This window comes from Spermophilus citellus, assembly GCF_964194105.1.
Source record: "Spermophilus citellus genome assembly, chromosome: 15".
Lineage (NCBI taxonomy): Eukaryota > Metazoa > Chordata > Mammalia > Rodentia > Sciuridae > Spermophilus > Spermophilus citellus.
Window position 1 is genome coordinate 58,095,907 of NC_138195.1, and position 22,103 is coordinate 58,118,009.

At 44.7% G+C, this 22,103-nt stretch overlaps 1 protein-coding gene across 1 annotated transcript in view; it reads right to left on the reverse strand.

The window, feature by feature from the left end:
* Positions 1–4,614: 4,614 nt before the first annotated feature.
* GRID1 (glutamate ionotropic receptor delta type subunit 1) overlaps positions 4,615–22,103 on the reverse strand; it is a gene marked incomplete at its 3' end in the record, with an annotated part of 735,049 nt that continues 717,560 nt past the window's right edge. Inside the window, exons 14-16 of the mRNA XM_081267356.1 lie at positions 21,345–21,511; positions 14,767–15,007; positions 4,615–5,043 (exon numbers count right to left, since the gene is read on the reverse strand). Of these exons, the coding sequence (XP_081123482.1) occupies positions 4,615–5,043; positions 14,767–15,007; positions 21,345–21,511 (837 nt within the window). The remainder of the gene's footprint in view (positions 5,044–14,766; positions 15,008–21,344; positions 21,512–22,103) is intronic.

Here is a 22,103-nt window from a genome sequence, read left to right on the forward strand (position 1 = left end):
AGACCTGGTTGCTCCTGGCAACTGGATATTAGAATCTGCCAGCAGCTGAGCTCTCCTTGAATCACATTTGGTAGCTCACTCTAAGTGATCACGGACTATTTGGTGACCCTTCTTCCAAATCCTGGTCCTTGCTATTGGAAATTTTGGTGGCTGGAGTTTTTCTTCCTACTCCCTTTGGAATTCAGCACTCAATGTCAATCAAGTTCTGAGATGAAAAAATGAAAACTGTGAGGGTTAGGGGTGATAAGTTTATTGACAGCTATCCCTTCCTTTTTTGTAAGCAGTGACTATTAATTCATCTGTTTTATCTGGAATGTATGCATTTCTCTCACAAATAAATTCTCTGACTAAAATACCACTAAGGAAAAAAATAAGGCAGTGATTAAAATTATTGGCAAAGGAAAGAGGTATTTATCTAGAGTTTCTTGGTATGAGGGGTGAGGATAAGAATCAAACATAATTTCATTTATTAAAAATACTAATGGCATGAAATAAAAGAATGTCTTAGATGTAAAAGAATTGCTACATTAGGAACAGACATATGCTCCCTCTTTTATTGTGACAATAACAAAGAAAGGTCGGTTGAAAATTTTTGAGCTTTTATCTAATCTTGTGTTGTCAAAGCTAAGAGCACAATACAAGGCTTTAAGACGTAGATGCTAATTCATGAACTTGTACTTACAGGAATGAAAATTTACTGAAGGCAAAGTCAGAGATGCATGATTAACCAGCTCCTTAGCCTTAGAAGTAGAAAATTGCAAGGAGACCTAAGTTATCCATTAAATATTGTCCATCCCTATTGTTAAATATTTAAAATATTTAAATAGCTTTGAATGGCATCTCAAATATAATTATTAAATATACTATTTTAAAATATTTCATAATATTTCCATTATGTATTATTAAATGATTTTAAAATGAAACAGCATAGGCCATAGGAATGGCCTCTAGACCTCCTGGTCTTTCCCTTATGTGTCCTTGCTCCTCTTTCAGAGTTTGAAAAGGCAAAGATTAGGTATGGAATTAGTTCTGCCTTGGCATAATTTGTAGGATTTACAAGTTAGGAACAAGGCTGCTTTTTCTTAGGAAAACACAGCCCTTTTTGGAGTTCCTATAGCTGTTCCTATAGCTCATCTGTCTGTACAGAAAGTCTGGGAAGGTCTATCTCTTGCCTCCCAACTCCAAAAGATTAGAGAAGCCCATCAGTGCTACAGAAGTAGAAGAATAAGAGCCGGGAATTCTCCTTTCAGTTCCCAGAAGTTGACATCTGCATCATGAAAATCAGACTGTCCAGATCAGCATGATTTCACCTTGAGGCTGAGAAGAAGGCTGTTTCCCCCAAGAAAGTCCAGACACGATTGGACATTTGAAATGCCATAGGTGGGAAGAGGGAGCATCTTATCTGCCAGTGGAAGGAGACCCAGAGCTACAGAGATGACTGAGTGTAGGACGTACCCAAGGGAGAAATGTACCCACAGCCACTATAAAGGCCAAATGTCAAGAAGTAAAACCAGAGAGGTCCTCTAAGAATGACAGTTCCCGTGATCTAAGCACAGGGTAGCCAGGTATCTGGGTTCAGAGTGAGTGTAGAAGAGAGACAAAGTCAGCTGACATATAGAAATAGGTTCAGCATGATATATATATATATATATATATATATATATATATATATATATATATATATATATATATATATAATGGCCCAATTCTTTCTAAGAGCCTAACATTTTAAAAGAAACTGTTAAGTTTCAAAACTTATCAAACTGTTGATATCAGTGGACCCTGAATATACAATTGGTGAGGAGGATATACCCACTGCCCCCAGGCATATCTGAGTTGCACCTGGAAAGATGTGTTTTTCTAACACTGTGCATTTCAATGAGCCAGAATTCAGGACATGCCCATGGCACACCTGGAAACAAGCAGACGGCATTTCTTCATCCCAGAGAATAAGAGCGTAGGGAGCAGACAAGTTTTATTATTAAACAACTTTAATCCAAATGCTGATTATTATTTGCAGTGTCTGAAGGCACAAAATATACCTAAAATGTATGGAATCGTCTAAACAGAGTTATAAATCCAAAGAGCAAAGCATGAAAAAAAGATACATTCTGAGCTGACACCAAAATCTGAGTTGGGAAGATTCAGGTTTTGTTGTTGTTTGTTTGTTGTTGTTTTTCCCCTAGAGAACTTGCTTGAATGTCAATCATTTCCCCTCATGCCAAGGGTAAGAAATTAAAAAAAAAAAAACATAAACATGATAAAGAATTATACCGTGAGGTATAAGGGAATTTTAGAAGCAGTGTTCTTTTCCCTCAAAGATGCTGGTTTTCTCTCTCTCTCTCTCTCTCTCTCTCTCTCTCTCACACACACACACACACAGACACACACACACACAAACATGCTCCATCTCTCTCCCTCCCTAACACCCATTCTAAGCAAAGCTGTCCAAGAAAACACCTATATCCAAGATACACCTCAGAAGATTTGTCATCTCAGGGGGTGGAGGTTGGGGGACAGACTTGGGTGTGAGATAAGGCAGTCAGATTTCAGTTTAATTTTAAAAATAGAGAGAGTATATATATATATGAAAAATTGACCATCCAGTGAGGTCCCCCAAAGTGCTGATGGCAAGAATACAAGCCTGCTGTTCCTTGGGGTGGTGGTAGCCAACCTAGGCTCTGCCGTGCATGCCTGGCTCCAAGCTCCACGCACTGATTGGAGAGCTGTCAATGGATCACCTCAGTACCGCTAGTATCAGGCCATTCTCAGCACCCAAAGATAAGTAATGTAATTAGAAACACTCTGTTCCTTGAGGTGCTTTTAGCTGGCGGTGTGATGTGGCCTTTTCTACTGCTTAATCATGTCACTCAGGACTTTAGGAAAGAAATCAATCAGGAGCTAGTTATCACCCTCATAAATACATCTCTCCAGTAACCCTACAGGAATATGGAGAAACAAGCAGTGGAACTTTGTATGTCCTCGGGACTCAGGCTTTTGGCTTCCGATTCCTGCTGGGGTAGGAGCCCCACCCTCTTCTGTGCCTGAGTGGACTCTTTTCCCTGTCCTGACAGGTTAGGAGATCAGAACCACCTTTGTCTTGAGCAGGGGAGGGACTGAAGAGATAGCTCCGACTCCCCTCATCATCTACTCCTGGTGGTTTTTCCCCCCCACCCCTGGGTCTGCATTTTAGTTGCTCTAGAAAGGGCAATGGAGGGAGGTGAGGCCTTTGGGTTGTTCTGGTCTTAGGAAACAGGGTTTTCCAGCACCTTCACCAGCTCAGGGATAGATCTGGGGATCTCAGAGAATAGAAGATGAGCTCACCCTGAAGGGCTTTTGCCCTTCACTTCATCACTTACTGAGGCTTTCTGATCTGAGAAGGTGGCAAAACCAGGAGAGAGGACTCATGTGGTATCTGGCCCTGTTTGGCCAACTTCCTGATGTGCCTTTACTTTTGGGGGGCTTAAAGCAAGTTCCCTAGATGATGGGAGTTACTTGTCTTCATATTATATAGTTATGCTTTTCTCCTATGGGTCACTGCCTCTAATTCCCAGCTTCCGCATCACCTGGGGGCACCTCCCCTAGCTCCTTCTCGAAGGATCCTTTTCCCTGAGATCCACAATGTTCAACTCCCTGTTTCTGTGACCACGCTTGCCTCCCTCACCTGGGGCCATGATCCAACCCCAAGCGAATAGCCTGACCTCTCGTCCTACCACCTGACATGGTCTATGTCACCAACCATACATACTTCACATCTCCTTATCCCCAGGTGCCTTCCACCAGGCCAATCCCACCTTGGCCTAGCCTCTCTGAGGTGGTGATGGGACCTACCTTCCTTTCCCCATAGTCTTTCACTGGCTGATTCTTCTAATAGGAAGAGAAAGTTAAAAAAAATACCAACAGAATGATATTAGAACGAATTGGCATCAGAGACTGTTAACTCAATATGGGCAGCTTCTCTGGGGCCCACAGGGAAGCTGCACACTACACACTGTGACTCACGATGTGGTCACCATCTTGAGCTGGATTGGCCATGACACCTCCTAAGTGCCAGGCTCACAGAACAGTGGATAACCCTATAGCACAGTGACCCAATGCGCCAGGTCAATGCTGGCTCCAGACTCACTCTTTATCTACCCAAGGGAACTGAGGGAGGAAAGAGGGCCCAGGAGCAGAGGAACGAAGTGGGGAGCTGTGGGGCACGGGAGCAAGCAGCATTCGGGGCTCCTCGTCTTCCTTCTCCCCAGCAGGAAGGGGCCCCTTATCTGATTGCCCTTCCTGCCCTCAGAAAGGCCCAGGAACAGGGGGCTCCTTTGGCACTTCAGAATGATCACAAGAAATTTGCCTTTTTATTCATATAGAACAAAATTTACAAAGTCATTCATACAGTTTTTGTGTTTTGTTTTTTTTACTGACTTTGAAAATTGGGAATATTCAAAATACACTTTTACCCCACTCCATTCTGTCATTATTTACACATATGTACAAGAAAAATGAAAGAGTCTCTGTGTGTGTTGTGTGTGTGTATTTGTGTGTGGTTTGTGTTGTTGTTTTCTTGTATTAAAAAGCTCTGCTGGTCGGGTGGGTGGGCGGGCAGGAGGGCAGGCGGCGCGGTCAGATGGAGGTGCCGTGGGAGGTGTCCAGAGCCTCTGGAAGGACGCCTCCAGGCACGGGCTGGAAGGACATGGGGATGGGGGTCTTCACTGGGCTCTGTCGGAACAGCCCCCCATTGGGCGACCTGTGTTTGCACTGAATGGAGGGCATGGTGGCAGAGCTGCTCAGCGGCAGCGGCAGGTTGCTGCTGGGCCCTGACGAGAGTGTCCGGCTGGTGCCGTGGCTGCTTTGCTCTGGCAGAAAGGTGCTGACAGAGAGCTGGGTGTTCTGGTATTCCCGTGTTGGCTCCAAGGCCTGGCTGGAAGCCAGGCCCCCCATCTCCAGGGCTGAGAGCTCAATCGATGCAGGGGAAATCTGCTTGTGAGCAATGTCTTCATCCATGAGGCTGTTCATGCGTCGATGCACCTGCTCCAGGTTCACCTCTTTGTCCTGGAGAGAAAGCACAGGAAGATCAGAGGAAGGCTTAAGAGTGAGCCAAAGCTGGCTTGCTGCAAACTCTGGATACCCGGAGACACTAGGTCTGTTCGGCCTGCTGACAGTGAGTATCCCCCCATTGCTCCCACCTCCCTTCATCTGGATGGGGAATCCTATAGAGGAGGACACTGGTGCTTATGTAGCAAACCCCTGCCAGCAGATCTTGGTGACATTGTTCCTCTCCTCTGCACTTAACACTGCCACACCCAGAGGTGACCCTTGTGACGAGATGCTTTGAAGAACTGACAGGGGAAGGCTATAAATGGAGTCCCAAGGGAATGGGCCTTGAGAGACTTCTAATATGGCCCATGTGCTCGCCATTTAGAGCTCACAACACTCAAAGCCATGAAATGATCACCTTTGCCTTGCTCCAAAGGAGGCTCAGTTTCAGGTGGTCTCACCAGAGTCCCAAGCCCCATGAGTGTTTGGGGCAGCCTAGAAGCCCCGAGTGGGAATAGAATCCTGCCTCACCCGGTGACCTCTGTTCTCCATGTGCAGCATGTCCAGGAAGGCAAGGACCCCTCCTAGACATGTCCCTATCTAGGCTAATAGTGCGTGGGTTTCTGGATGTGGTAAGGAGGGGGACAGTGAAAACAAGGACTTCCCTCAGGTCAGCCAACTCTCCTGGTTCCATGAGGACTTGAGGCTGCCCAGAAGGGGACTCACCCATGACATTATCTCACCATGGTGGGTGGCATCTCAGAAGACTCCTTGGTTATTTATTTGCTCAAGAAGGAAAATTTGAAAACCCAATATCATTCTTTCAAACAAACTTGGTGATTTGTCTACAATTTTAGTCAAGGTGGTCATACTGCTTGAAAGCTCAAGGGAGATGTCTTCTACTTTATTGGTTTCCCCTCTGTGAAAAGGGATGATCACCGGGTGCCCAGAAGAGCCACACCAGTTTCTAGATGCAGTTAGAAGATATAGTACTGTTTGTTGGCTGCAGGATACCTGTGTGTCAGGCAAGATGATGACTGATGCTAAGGTCAAACTCCAAAAGAAATACCATGTCAAAGTTCATTTCCAAGACGTAACCCTCCAGGGGCTCTCATGCTGACATCAAATATTGGAGAGAGAAACCCAAACCCTGTCCACTTGTAGGGGGTGGTAGAAATACCAAGATATTTAGGATGCTTTCAGAAGGAAAAAGAAGGATCCATGCAGAATAAGGGTTGTCCCAGTGACTGCTTTGAGCTCCCACAGGGATGAGGGGAGAGGAATTCCCCTAGAAGGAAGCCTCTCTGAATGACTGACATGAGTCTCTCCTGCATATGTGTGTGCCAACTATAGGATTAAACACCAGGAAGACTTAACTCGACATTTCTCAGGATGGTAAAGAACTGAAGTGCCCTGTTATTTACCCCTTACCCCAACACTCCCTGGAATGGAGAAAGGGGGAATCACAGCTCTCTCTACCCTTGTGAGGTTCGTAGCTGACACATAATGCTTGGCTTCTGGTGAGATACCTACTGTCAATCTCAAAACCTCTTCCAGAGCAAGAAAACAGACAACATTCATAAGGTAATAGAGACCTCATTTCAGCCCAGGGGAAATTGGATAATAAGAAAGAACACTAGTTGGAGATGGAAGGAGGGCAATGGAATTTAGCTTAGTGTCATAAATGGAAGTGACAGCCCCAAACCTCAGGAAGCCCCTAAGGCAGAGCCAAGATTCCAATAATCTAAAGTCCCACATAAGCAGAGCTCAGTTTATTGGTGGTAAGAAACCACCTCGGAGTTGAGAATACCTCTGGGTGCCAAAGTCATGGGTGAATTTGAGGGAAGTGTTTGGAGGGCATAAGGCCTCTCTACTTTGCCTAGCTAAACATCATTTATGAAATGCTTTCAATGTTCCCTTCAAAAGTTTATACTACAAATGTTTCTTAATTTATGAGGTTAAACCCTGATAATCATGGTAAGTTGAAAATATCATAAATTGAAATGCACTTAATATGCTAACCATAGCAAACATCACAGCTTAGCAAAGTGGCACGCTTGGAGAACTTGTTGCTTTGCCTAATGATCGTATGGCTGACAGGGAGCTGTGGCTCACCACTGCTGCCTAGCATTACCAGAAGGTATGGTCCCACATAGTGCTAGCCCAGGAGAAGTTCAAAATTTGAAATTCAAAGAATGTTTTCTACTGAATGCAAATTGCTTTTGCACTACCATAAAGTTGAAAAAAACCCATGAACCATGGTAAATCGGGAACATCCATAAATAACAAGACAAATTCAAGTTCTTAATTACCTTACACCATGATTGAGCTAGCTCTGTGCAACCTTCTCCCCTTGTGTATGCTTCATCTATTTTTTTCCATGTATAACTGTTGTTAATAATAGTATCTTATAACTGTTACTTGGAGCATTAGTGTCTTGGAGCTACTTAGCATCAATTATTTCTTTCTATAGAAGTCTATTATGGTTTAGATATGAAATGTCCCCCAAACCTCATGTGTGAGATAATGCAAGGATTTTCAGAGGTGAAGTGATTAGATGATGAGAGCTATGACGTAATCAGTGGAGTAATCCATTTATGGATTTATTGGTGGTAACCATAGGTAGGTAGGGTGATGCAGGATCACTGGGGGCATGCCTTTAGAGCATGTATTTTGTCTAGTAAGTGGAACGCACGCTTGTGTGTATTTTCTTTCTCTTTCTCTCTCTCTCCCTCCCTCCTTCTTTGCTGCCATGTCCTGAGCTGCTTTCCTCCTTCACACCCTTCCACATAGATGTTCTGCCTCACCTCAGGCCCTGAGCAATGGAGTTGGCCATCTATGGCCTGAGACCTCTGAAACCATGAGTGCCAAAATAAGCTTTTCCTCCTCTAAAATTGTTCTTGTCAGGTCTTTTGGTTGCAGCAACAAGGACAAAAAAAATGACTAAAAATTCATAATTTTTTTTTACCATCTTCACTGGGTAGCAAATTGGCAGGTGACTTGTTTGTCTACCCAAGAGACAGGACTATGACCCAAACAAGGACAAAAAGACTGAATCTGAATCCTGAATGAAGACTTTAGATGTGGAAAATGGTTGGTGTTTCATTGGGTACAGCAGCAGTGCTTCATCTAGCTTTCTCCTCTGGCCTTTGGACAACTCTGGCTGTGCCCATCATGCAGCGTATAACTCCACTCTTGTTATGGCCGCTTCAAGTTCCTGTGAAGCTTCTAATATAGGATATAGCTCCTTTATCTGCATTAGTCAAAACCAGTGTCAACACCATTTTGGTAGATGTTTATATCAAAAGACTTTTCATCTTGGAATGTACAAAGGACACGAGACCAGTAGCAGACAGCCTGGAAGCTAGACACATTGAGAGAATTTCAAATATTTTCAGGTTTAAGGAAACAACTATCCCATCTCTGCAATCAGCGAAGCTTGGAGAAGGCTAGACTGAGCTGAGTTCCCTCACCGTAGAGTCTTTCACTCCGTGGAAGAAAAGCTGACCACCAGGTGCTCCAGGGGAATCTCTGGAAGGGTTGGTAAGTTGCATGTTCTTTCCTTTTCCTCCATTCAACTTTGTCTTCCACCCTTTAAGGTCCTCTTTGGGAAAGTTTAAAAGTAGACTAATACGCAGCAGGGAATGAGTATCTTTTGTCTCAGCTGTGTTCACTCCGAGTGCTGGCAGTTGGAAGAGGAAAGCTGGCCCTTTATCTCAGTCAGTTGAGTACTGGGCCAGAACAGGTGTTTGGGAGATGCTTCCTATTTTGCCAGGTTTTAGGAGAGAGGAAGGACAGCTTGCTGTCCAAGAAGGCCACGGGGAGGCAGAGAGTTAGAAGTAAGAGGCAAAGAGAAAGGAACCCTCTCTACCTAATGCCAGAAAAAAAGAAACATGAAGAGTTTTGAGTAAAAAGATCAACCAAAACTCTGCAGAAAGATGTGAGCAAGGGAGGTAGCTGAGAAGGATGCCTTCACCACTGACATCCAAGGGTCAGAAGGTGGAAAGGGTGGTGGATTGCAAAAGAGGCAGGGCACAGACACCAATCTAGCAGCCTAAATGCAACTGTGAGCAGTTATTATGAGGTACTTTTAAAGCACTTGGAATAAAGACCGACCCAGGGAGTTGTATAAAGATGGCCAATGACCTTCAAGTCAGTATTTCTGAAGCAAAGAGCTTAAATAAATAGTTTCTTACACCCATATATGTTTTTTTCTTGTCTCAAATTAAGGATGCATGAATCATTGGCAAGGATTGCAAAGCCATGCAGTAGGAATCAACTCCCAATTGTGGTTACTCATTAGCCTTTTAACCTCTCCAAGTCAGGACACACAGAAAATGTCCACACCAATTGAACACATTTCCCAGGGAGAGCTTCCCACGCCAAATGGCTGTCAAGAATTCAACCTCTCCCCACCAGTGGGACCTCATTCTATTCAAATTCCATTATTCAGGTAGCGCCAACACCACTTCATTCGCTGGGAGAAGAGGGTACCATTAGGAGCCTCCTATATTGGCTGTGTAACTAGACAAGAAAATGAATAGAACTAAGGCACATGCCTCCCTGACCTCCCTAGAAAACAAATGCAGCCTGTCTCCAAGTCTCACAGTGTGTCCTCTAAGCTGTCTGCTTCTCTCGCTGTCTATAGGGGCCAGAGCTGAGGAGCAGACCTCATTTGGAGGTCCTGTAAGCTTTGTCTTCTTGCATCACCTGGGGCCACAGATATAGCACACACAAGGTCATGTCTGGTTGCACCTTCTGCGTTTCTGGCCAAGGGAAGAGGAGAGAGCAGTAATCAGCTTATTCAAGGCAAGAGGCAGGAGTGATTTGAATAATTATCCATATTTTAGACAAAATGGTGCATTCTATAATGTTATGCAAATTCAAATAATGGGCTTTTTTATGTGAACTACATCAGTTTACATCCTCATTATCCCAAGGTTTCGGTGTTCAGCCAGGTAATGACAGCTGTGGAAAGAGACCTGGAAACTTATCACTGCCTTCATTAATCTACTGTAGGTAACTGACCTAGTCAAACACCCCTGAATATGACATAAAATTCATTGACTGCATTTACCCATGAATCGGCTACATTCCAGCTCTGCATTTCTCACCCCATATTAAACATGACGACAGATGCACCAACAGAGGTTACTGGGGAACTTCTCTCAGACATTGTCTTGCAGAGAGATAAAGTTCTGTAATTAAGCCGATGTTCACCAATGTGGAAATAATCCAGTGTATTGGAAAACGGTAATTAACTAAACTATCATCTATGTAACAGCCTCTTACACTTGGGACTCATTAGAACTGATTTTGTTTGGAGTCCAGCAGCTCCTACTTTAAGTTGGGCAGGAACAAAATTAGGGATGAGGGACTTCCCACCTGACTGGGATGGTTGTTGGCAATGTGCTCCTGTTACCACTGAGACCAACCAGGTGGTGAATGAGACCCAAAGGCTTGGAGAAATGCCACCAGTGTGGTCTTCTAAAGTCTTGCTCCGAAGACTTAGGCTGGGCTGGGGGTCTGAGAGGCATGACTGGATGGAAGCAAATAGATTAAATCTAAGTCAATGAAGTGATCTCAGGAGAGGATGGGCAGTTTTTTAAAGCATCATGATAATCACTCCACATCATAGGTGGGAGCAGCAGGAATGCAGAGGAGTAAACCAAGGCTAGGAATGAAGTGACTTCAGGCAACAGAGTCCTGCGACCAGTGGAGTGTCAGAATCAGAGCTCATGTCCACTTGGCTCCAAAACCTGGACTCTTTTTCACTATGCCAAGTTGCATATTCCCATGCTCACCTTGATGGAAGGTTTTCATCCTTGGCAGGATATCACAAGCACATGTGTAGATTTTAGAAATTACAGTTGTTTGGATCTCCTTAATATGACCCTCTGGAAATTGGAGCCCAAGCATCTGTATTTCTAAAAAGCTCCAAAATTAATCACCTCTGATGTGCAGCCAGAATTGAAAGCCATTGATTCAGCTGTAATGATTACACAACAATTTAAGATGAATAACATTTTCTTTATAGGAGCCCAGACTGGTTCACTCATTCAATAAATACTTTTGAGCTCGTACTATCAGATGAGCTAATGTTCTCCACAAAGCATTTATCTTTGATTTCTGGCACAAGGAAGTTGCTCGACACTTCAATTATATTCATCACCCCCTAACAAGAGCTTCCATGTTACAGAGAGTGGGCAAAGTGATGGGAATGGAAAGGTGAGGAGGTGCTAGTGGAATCACACCCAACAAGGGAGGTGACCTGTGGCCACAGGCAGGGAGGTTTTGCCCAGTTTTGAGATATACAGTGGTATATAATAAATGTTCAGTGCCTTCTTACTGGAGGTCCCTGACCTAAGGGATGAAACAAACATGCTCACTATCCTTATTTTCATGCCAAGCTTTCTGATCTTGGCAGGTTAGCTGTAGTGGCAGGTTCAGTTTTCAGCAGAAAAGAGAAACTGAGAGCCCTGACTCTTTGGTGAGCCTGCCTTCTGTGAATCAGTAGGTACATGTAGGCAGATACACCATTCGCTTCTTAGCTCTGCTCTCACTATTTCTAAGTCCCACTTCTCCAGAAATAAGAAGGCCTTCCTTGAAAGTTGTTGAAGAATGTTAGGATAACATGCGATTTTTCCAATACAGGAAGACATCCTAAGGTGTGTTTTTCCTCCACCACATCCCTCACTGTCCATCTTCAGGGCCTTTGAAAGGAAGAGTACTTTGGCCAACATTAACCAAGCATGTTCTTAGACCATGTGCATCTTTAACTCACTTCACACATTATCTCTGGTTGTAATTCTTCAGTGCAACACTGTTGTGTTAGCATAAATCAAGAGAGAATAGTTTAAGAGGAGAAAATCTCTACAAGGAGTAGAAGAAGGCATGAAAGGAGTAGAGATAAACAAGTCGAATGGAAGAGCCCCAGGATCCAGTCTTCCAAGAAAAGAAGTATCAAGGGGGCATGTAGACAGATGCTGGCTCACAGGACCAGAACAGAGGGTCTGACTGTGACATAGCACCGTCCTATCCTGCCACCCTGGCTTCTATCAGCTCCTGTCTGCATAGAAGCATGGGACAGAGGAGGGCAGACAAAGCAGGAAGCAACAAGAATTCCAAGCTCCCGGCCCAGTGATGGATGATTCATCTCTCACTCTTCATGTCATTTCCCATTTGTGCAGTTCTCATCTTTATTTCATGAATATTTTATTCTCAGAGCAATGACTACACATCCCCCATAAATCTAGTGGGTAGCTCTTAACTGCATCCTCAGAGCTTGGTGCACTCACCTGCATTGGGTAACTACATAATTGTCTGATTCCTTCGAAAAAATATGATCTCGGATGCACATGAATATTAAGGGGTTGAATGCACATTACTACTCTTCCCCAAGTAGGTGTCTAAACTGAAGACATCCCAGAGAAAGCCATTAAACACAGCTTGGGCTCCACCCACAGACAGGGGTCTGGCTCTAAGAAATATGGCCAATGCCCAAAATGAAACATTCTAAGGGTAACGAGACACTCTCACCTAATTGCAAATGCTGCTCCATAAAACATGGGCATCCAGTAACACAAAGTAGATCTAAATTGAATACCATCATTATTTTTCTAAGGTTTTAAATACATGCTTCTAAAATACTGTCGCTTCAGCCCCTTTCCTGGTTCCTACTCACTACATGAACAGGTCCAAACCCCTCATCCTGGCATTTAAGTCTTTGGAGCGGTTCCTGCCTCCTTCTGTTAGCCTGCTCTCTCAGCATCTTCCTATGCCCACACTCCTTGTTAACCCCTTGTTCTCCCTGCTCAAAATGGAACTTCTATCTGATCTCATCTCTAGTTCTGTGATTTGTGCCAATTCTTCAACATTCTGTCCTAAGTCCCAAGAAACCTTCATGAACATTTATTCCTACCTTCTGTGGTTCCCACCGTGCCCTCGCTAAACTGGGTGCTCCTCTGTGCTTAAGGACACCCCCATCAATAGGATGGAGACTGCCTGGGAGCTCTCTGCCCCATCTGCCTATGAGAAGGTAAGCACCCTGAGGGGAGGGCCCGGGTCCCTACAGGCAAGCTTATAAATGAAGAAGAGTAGAAGAAAAGATTTCACTTGAAGTTGGAAACCCATAAAACCTGGAAAAATATGGAATGTTTCATGGTCCCTCTCTGTGACTTTATACAAATGTCCCAGTTGCAATAAAAGCTTGGGATAGAAACCATTAACTGTTATTTTCAGTGAATATTCCTCCAACTTCTTCCCTCCTTCCTTCCTTCCTTCCTTCCTTCCTGAGGCCCAGGAATGACAGGAGAGCCATTGAGGTAGTGGCAGAACTAGACCTCACACTTCTTAACATGGAGGTATACAGAAAGCAGAGAGGAAGGTGGACATTACCAGGACATTTCAGATACACTGACTTAGCTTTGCCTTCCCTTCCAGAGAAAAGAACGTAGGATGACAAAGATCTCACTGGCTTGGGATCAACAGAGAGTCAGAAGAGGATCCAGGGGGACAAACACTACTGTCCTTGCCAGGGAGAGATTGATGAATGAGGGTGTGGCCAGACAATCACTGCAGACTACAGAGATGATGGCCAGGATGACTCATCTTTTATGTTCAAAGGCACCAACTCCCAACCCTAAATCAGGCTCAGAAGGATCCCGCCAGCTCTTACCTCCTCCTGGTTGCTTTTACTTCCCACCCCGGGTTTGTTTTGCGTTTGCCTGTGACCCATTGCCTCTGAAGGCATTTTAGGAACTTGGCATGAGCCATCTGTGCCTCAAGAAAAAAAACAAAAACTTTTTTAAGAAAAGGAGTGCTTTTGGACTTGGTGCCATTTGCTTTACTGCTTCCTGTTTGAGATTTACAACTTTTGGCCCCAGCAGAATCTGTCAGCAGGGCTGAGATTCTAGATGTAGCTGAGGCAGGTATACGTGGCAGCTAGTGACAACCCTGAATTGAGTGGCCGAGCTCGTATTATAGATGCCTGTGTGCAGGTTTCTGACAGCAAAGCATCATCACCAGATGGCACTCCTTGTCACCTCCTTTAGAGGAATCATTTCCAAGGGATCTTCACAAAGACTTCAATTTTTTTGTTTGTTTTTTTCAAGAAATGAGCTTGAAGAAGAACAAACCCCCAATGAGAAGGAAGTGTAGAAGGACAGAATCAACTTGTGGTTGGCACACGCAGGAAGGGAAGTGAACCCAGGGCCTAGAGTCCTCTGAGGTGTGTGCACCCAGGAGGGATGTGGGCAAGAGCGGGCCTGCAAGGAGGGGCAGAGGGGCGAGGGGTGATGGAAGGGGCAGGGATCCCCCTCACACGCTGGGGAGAAGGGCCCCATGGCCCCTGGTGAGAAGTCAAGAGAACTGGGGAGGGATGCGGCTCCTCTCTTACCCTACAGGTGGTCTCTCCAGGTCAGGGTGGAGGCACATGGGCGGGGCAGGGTGGGGAAGGGCTCTCTGGCGCTGCCCACGCTGTACCTGCTCTATAGATAAATACAGGACTTTAGTGGCCATGGCTGTCACCTCCGCACTTTGTTCAAACATGAAAACATCCCCTATAGTTTGTCTTGCTTTAAAACCAAAATGAAACCATGACACAATCCCCCTAAATAAAAACACTGCTGTCTCCAGACAAGAGGACCAGAGTAAATACTAACTAGAAGAAAGCCACCCACCCAAATGGCCCAGTGTGACCCTCCTGCCTCTAGGCTGTGGGACAGGGAGGGTACGGACCTCTTTGGGGGTCTCCTGGTGGCACCGGTTGCTGTTCCACCACAACTCCAGGGCAGCCACCAGGCAGGCGAGGAGGAGGCCAATGGCCAGGATGCAGAAGACCCCAGCAAAACTGTGTAGCTTGAGGGATTTGCCATCCGCCTGGGCACTGGAGTGGCTGGTAAGGTCACAGCGGCCTGTGTGTGGCCACCACTTCTGCTTGAGCACATCCAGGTCCCCTGTGTCCTGCAGCTCCAGGATCCTGCAAGACACAACTCAAGTGAGCCATAGCCATGGACATCATCAGCAAATTCTCCACACTGCAGGCAGAGAGCTCTCCCCCAGACATGTATCAGGTCATGCCACCGCCCTTCTCAACAACCTTGCTGCTCTCTCCCACCCTGTCCATTGCCCAGGGACAAAGTTCAACAGCAAAGCACATTAGGCCCTTCTCATGGATGGTAGAGCAAATGCTCGGGATGAAACTGGGAAATACAGAAATGAACCAGGCAAGCAGACTGTCAATTTAGAATGCTCATGATCACAAAAAGGATTTCTTTCAACCCTCAATATTACAGGTTGAACAGCCCTAATCCCAAAATCTGAAATCTGAAATGCTCTAAAATCTGACACTCTTGAGTACTGACATGATATCTTAAGGGCAAAATTCCACACCTGACCTCTGATGGTTCAGTGTACACTTGCTGCACTTTGTTTCATGCACAAAAATTACTTAAAATATTATATGAGATTACCCAGATTCTGTGTAGAAAATACATGTGAAATTACAGTGAATTTCAAGTTCAGAGATAGGGCCTATTCCCTAGATATCTCATTCCATGTATGTAAATATTTCAAAATTGGTTAAAATTCAAAATCCAAAACATTTCTGATCCTATTCATTTGAGATAAGGCGTACTTAGCCTGTATATCCTAAGTCTCTCCCACTAAGGTTCACAAAAGCCTACATTTATTCCTTTGATTTGAGGAGCTTCCGCACCATGCCAAGCACAATATTCAGTACTGCTGAGCTTGTGGTCGGGAGACACAAACACCCACCTTAAAACAATTAGAGCAGTTAACAGAAAGACAGATGCTGTGATAAACACCATGAAATGAGAGTAAAGGTGCCAGGAAATGGCACACTGCAGGGAGAGATGGCTTAGATTGGAGGATTGCAGGAGAGCTCCTGGAGGATGAGGTGACAGGTGAGTGAAAACCTGAGGGACAATCAGTCATGAAGTATCTCACACTGGCCTAACAAATTCTTTGTGGGGAGTATCCTAAGTTCTTGGAAGACAGTGTTGAACCCTCATGTCAACACTTTAAGAGGGTCATTCCTATCTTCTCATTTTTGCCAAGAAGGAAACCGAGGCACGAGAGGTGGTATATCTTGCCAAAGTCACTTTGAGATTGTCAGAGTCGGCATCCAATGAGGGGAGGAAGAACCTTCCAGAGACCAGAACTATGTGTCTTGTCTGGTTCAGGTGCTTTCATGTCTAAGAAGCTGGAACATGGCTAGTGAGACTGTAAATGATGAGGAGGGTGGCATGAGATGAAGAGAGCAAAGCAAGCATGGCCTAAATGTGGGTTCTGAGGGGGCATGAGAGGGAGTCTGGATTTTATGGTGTGTGCAGTGGTGGGGCAACCTCTACTTGTTCCTTAGGTTTCCCCACAGTGGTTTTCTTTAATTGTGGTATTTTGAGCATTCCCTATGTGAGAAAAGGGTCTAAACAGCAAGCCAGTGGTAGCTGTTAGACTCCAAATACCCAGGCTTTTCCATTTGGGGAGTAGACCTCTTTGGGCCTGGTTCATGATGATGTATTCAACTAACAATATCTCCAGTGACCTCCTTGAGCCTCTGGGTGTGCACAAGAGCAGCAATTCCTCATGCCAGAGGATGCTCAATGGAATGATTTGTGCAGCCTTTACTGAGCTGTGGCCACAAGTCTAAGGCTATGCTCAGTGAACATACTTGGGCTTGCATCTGAAGGAGACAAAGGGTGACAACTTCACCATGTCCTCTGACATGCCAGAATCATAAGTCCAGCATGGGGTGGCTTCTCACTGGCTAGAAAAAACTTGTCTCAGTGCAAAGAACAGGCTTTGGAGGCACCAGATCTCAGCTGTTTGTCCCTAGACAAGGTCCATGCTCCTGTTAAACCTCAGCAACCTCATTTTTCTGACACAGACTGTTGATTCCTACTGGATGAGTAAGGCAGGGGCTTAGGGCATGGATTGTGCATTGCTTCCTATGTTTTCTACTATGCAGGCACAGTGGTTAGCACAGCAAAGGCCATCAGCAGATGTTTAATTTATCAATCAATGTAGGAATGCATTCATTAAATAATGAAAAGAAGCCTAAACTAAAATGGCATGATGAGCTCTTGATGTGATGTGCATTAAGTACCCAGGGTATTAATGAGCACAAAAGACTTAGAAGGTGGCTGTCCAAGGAGAGCCTTGGTTGTTGAGATAAATGCGTGATTTAAGCATGCATTTGTGTGGTTTGGGAACATTTATGTGGTGTGGTGCCTGAGCACCACAGCTCTATTACATGGCATACTGCATGAATAATTGGGCAACTTCAGTGTCTCACTCAGTATTTCCCATGGCTCCTATCATGTGAGGGAAGCTGCATGTCTGTATGTCCACTGGCCTTAGTTACTTCTCTTCTGCCAGGGTTGAGCAGGTTGAGCTTTCAGAAAGTTACAGGAACTCCAGTGCCAGATATAAGATATCATGGCCCTGTAGAAGGTTAGTGGTTGAATAATCAGCTCACTATGGAGACAAAAGAGCTGTGTGTTTGTGGACATAGACTCTGCTCTGATGGACATTAGGTCAAATCCAGACTCTTAACCTTTCAACTTAGACACTCTTAGCACTAAAATCTAAGAAGAGGTCAATGTACTTACCTCACAGAGACCATTAGCTCAAGGCCTATCAAGTAATAAATGTTCCATAAAAGGGGATTAGTAAATGCACAGTCTGATAGCTGTATTGACCCACCACTTTACAGAGCCAGTATTGATATGATCTGCCTCCTACTGAGAACACAGTAGGGACAAGTCATTTTATACTGTTTGATCCTTATAACAACCTGCAGAACAATTTTATTATGTCTATTTTATTTCTTAAAGACCTGGGGTTTGGGATCTAGATGACTTGCCCAAAGTTGCAACTAGAAAGTGGCCATGCTGCTCTTTTGATCTGGTCATTCTCATCAGTGAGACCTTGCTTTTTCTGGAATTATAGGCTATTCTCTCAGGGTAAGGTTCTGGCCAAGGGGACAGTGAGGCTCTGGCCAGATCATGAAGTTGGATCCCCAGTCTCTACTCCTTGGCAGCTCTACTATAACATCAGGCAGGTTGCTTGATTTGATGACTTCTTATTTTGGCTTTCTACAATGGCATGCCCCAGTCTTATTCCAGAAAGAATGTAAGAGAATTAATGGGAAATCATAGAATAAAACAAAAACAAACAAAAAGGAAATTTAAATACAGAAGCAAAGGGAAAGACCAAGTCACCAGCACAAAACATTTTCTAGAAACAAGGCTAAACTAATGCACACCATAATAATCTATACTCCTGCTTACGAGGAAGCCAGAGCGATAATAGTCACTTCCTTAAGCCAGTTGTTCTATTTTCCAGACAGATATAATTGCAGGTGCTTTCCTTTATTCAATAGCTGTGGAGCCTGCTACACAGTAGGTGCTCAATAAATGGCTATTAAGTTGCTAAACATTTATTGAATGACCACTTGCATGCTGTGGTCATCAAACCTGTTCTAGCACATAATCCCCAGCACTCAAATATATCTGCATCCAGTCCTCTGCCAAAGAGAGGAGTTTAGCTCCCAGTATGAAGGGAAAAACAGTTGCAGCAGTTTGAGGTAAGGTTGGGATCTGTTATTGATGCACAGACTCTTTTTCTGCCAATGGCATAGTGCATGGACTTGGAGCAGCCCCTTCATTCCACTGAGGCACACCCAAGCTAAGGGCAGCTCACAGAACCTCTTGTAGAACCAATGGCAACAGTAAATTGGAAACCCGAGTCTCAGTGTTCCCTCAAAATCAGACTCCTGTCTGTTGGGTGAAGGATGCTGCCTGCCCAGGAGGGGCTTCAATATGGAGGCAAAAAACAATACTGCAGGAAACAATACAGCCTCCTGGGACACTTATTTATAGTCAGAAAGCAAACAGCCCTCTGGTGAAAGCAGAGAAGGATAAAATTATTTTTTTTTCCAGGATGACATGGAAACTGGACTAGCCACTTTTGTGTATGATGACCACTGGGATGGGAGGGAAAATCCCAAGGGTATCTGGGGAGGAATTTTGTGGAGAGACCTCTCAATAATTCAGTGGACAGACCATGTGCAGTCCTATTCCAGGGCTAGCCTGTCTCTCTGGGAGCCTACACCCAAAAGCTGATCTTGGTCCACTGCTTTCCAAAGCTTACAAAAGACTCAGCAAGACTTCTGGTATTGGAGAGGAGCAACCAAACCCCTCCCTACTCATCTCTTCCTTTTCCACGTCGAGAATTTTCATGTCCTTCTGTGACTTATTTTGGACTTTTAACTTCCCTGACTCCATTTTATTTTATTTTTTTTAGTGTCACTGTTGCATTTGGCCCCACAGGCTTCCTTATCTGTTCCACAAAGATGCTCTCAAGTTGATGGTCTGTGCAATTGCCCTGAGCTTTGTATCTAGGAAAACCAACTAGAGTAAACTGCAAAAACGCCAATGTGTTCTAAACCCTGGAGGGAAGGCATCCTTTCTTCATGCCTTTAATCTAGTAATTGATAAATTACTACTTTTCCGTCTCTCTTGTCATTGCTCTTGGCTCCAGGGAATAGAGTAAGGCACAGAATGTATACTTGATGAAATTCTAGAGAAAACCCCAAAGTCTCATTTACCTTCATTAGTTCTACCCTTTTTTTTTCCAGCTTTGCAAACAAGACACTTATTGAACTAGTTGCAAGCTTTCCTCCTCAGCCTTTCCTGGATGAGGCTGAGGCTTGGGTACTTATGAGCAGAAGAAATGCCCAATCTGGACTTCTGGAGGTGGGAGAAGTGAAGAGGTAGGGTGTGGAGACCTAACAGAAACATGTGCACAACCCTGCGGCTCAGGAGGCCTGGATTCTAATCCCTGCTCTATCAGAGGCTGGCTAAGCAATCACAGGTGACAGTTACCCTCTCTGAGCTGCAGGATGTAAAAGAGATGACCTCAAGGAACATTTCCCCTCCAAGTGGATACTCCTCAGTGATGATGTTCATGCATCAATCAGGTGCCTGAGACTTGTGCCTAACCCTGGCACTATGCCAGTCTCTTCATTTGGATATTCCTGATACTTTTTGAATTTTGATGGACTAAGGCAGAGCCTGCCATTAGGGCTTCCTCTCTGGGCTCTGTAATTCCACCTCATTCAGCCAACAGGATGCCATCTCATAGATATGTGCAAGTGAAGGGCCCAAGACTTAGATGTCCTTGGGGACAGGAGCTCCTGTTGGTTGGAAGGTTGACAACTGGGAGAAGCCCACTGAGCTTACCCATGACCTTCAGTTCCACTCTTTCTGGCTAAAGCCAGGTCATCTGGCCAAGGACCAAGATAAGCACCTGTGTCAGAAAATAGGGATGGATACTTCTCAAAGAATCAGTCAGGGGCTTGTATTAAGCACTTGGAAACCTGACCATGTCCAAGGGTAAATGCTGGACAGGCTCAAGGGATGGGCTCACACAAGCAAATCACAAAGGAAGCTAAAAGGCAAATACAAACTAGGCATAATCTATTCATTCCTGATGGAGGGCATCCACTCATTTTGCCTAGACTGGAACCCTCCTGTCTGTATAACCTACCTCCCCACTTTCTCTCCAATCCCCTTTTTGCTAATATAATTACCAACAATCTCTAAATTAATTCTAAGAAGATGGCTTGGAAACCTGGATTCTGCTCCTGGGAGATTGGGGTGTAGGCAAGTAAAGAATACCTATCCTGTCTCCACAGAGCCCAGCTAGGTTCACTCCCAAGACAGCAACTCTTTGGGCCAGGAACCTCCTACCACACAATCCAGATGAATGTGGAAACCTTCTGCTTTTCTGATTCCATTTTTTAAAGCCTCCACATGGATGATTGCCACTTTACAGATATATCAATCTTTAAAAGTAATTATTAGGCCCTTTGCAGATCAGATTTATTATTCATTTACTTAGCTAACTCCTACTCCTCCTTGAAACCTCAGGTGTCAGCACCTCTGGGAAGTCCTTCTGGGTCTCCTGGGTCCTATCAGATGCCCTCCTCTGCCTCCAAACCTGAAGATGACCTTGCCTTTGCACTTACGCCCTTGGCTGGCACTGCCAGCTCACATCCCACTGGCAATATGTACTTTCATGGGAAGGGGCTATATATTTCTATTTTTATCCCAACTCCTTCCAAGGGTTAGTTGGAGGTGGGTAAAGGATATACTGGTACATTGTTGGTGCTTAGGAAGATGTGATGATTAAATGAGTTTGTGTTGGCTCTTATCTTTCAAGAGAAGTTATTCTTCAATTCCCATCTATTGGAGTCCAGAAATTGTTGGGGCCTTATTGACCATGCCTACCTCTGAGAGAAGAGGTCCCTGTAGGGGCTGCCGTGCTGCAGAGCAATCCCATAGCCCTTGCTGCTGATGCTGTTGCCGATGACAGTCACTGAACAGTCGTCATCTGTCAGGGCTGCATATTCCACCACGGCCACATCCCACAGAAAGGCATAATTCCCCTTCTTTGCCTGAAATACCAAAAATCATCATAAAGTCAGGCAGGCATATGGCCTGCTATATTCATTTCAAGTAGTGAGACATCTCAATGGTGGGATTTGAAGGACCCTTCCTAAATGGCCCTCTTGCCCACAGACAGCATAGCAAACCTTCCTACCATTTTCTAGCATACTAATGCCACCATTGGTTGATGACACTCATTTTGGCTATGTATAAAAAAGATGTAGGCTCCAGATACCGACAGTACATGTCATGAGAGGGGTGGAGAGGAAGAACTGAAGGTGAGTCACAGTGGCACACATGCACATACATACATACATCTGTGCACATACACGTACATGTAGAGGAACAGGTTTCTAATGCCAGTATTTCCATATAGTGCAGGAGTTGCAGATTATTCCATTAGGAATTCGCCTACAGCCACAGCTAAAGTCCTACTCCATCACACCCATTCCTAGTAGAAGTTCAATTCTATCTTAAGCCACAGTTGGAACTTTTGTTAGAGTTTGGGCACTCAAGAGGGAATGTGAGCTGCTTTATGTTTTTGGAAGGAAATGTGAACTAGACATTGTCACTTGGCCTTCTTAAAATAGTGCATAATGT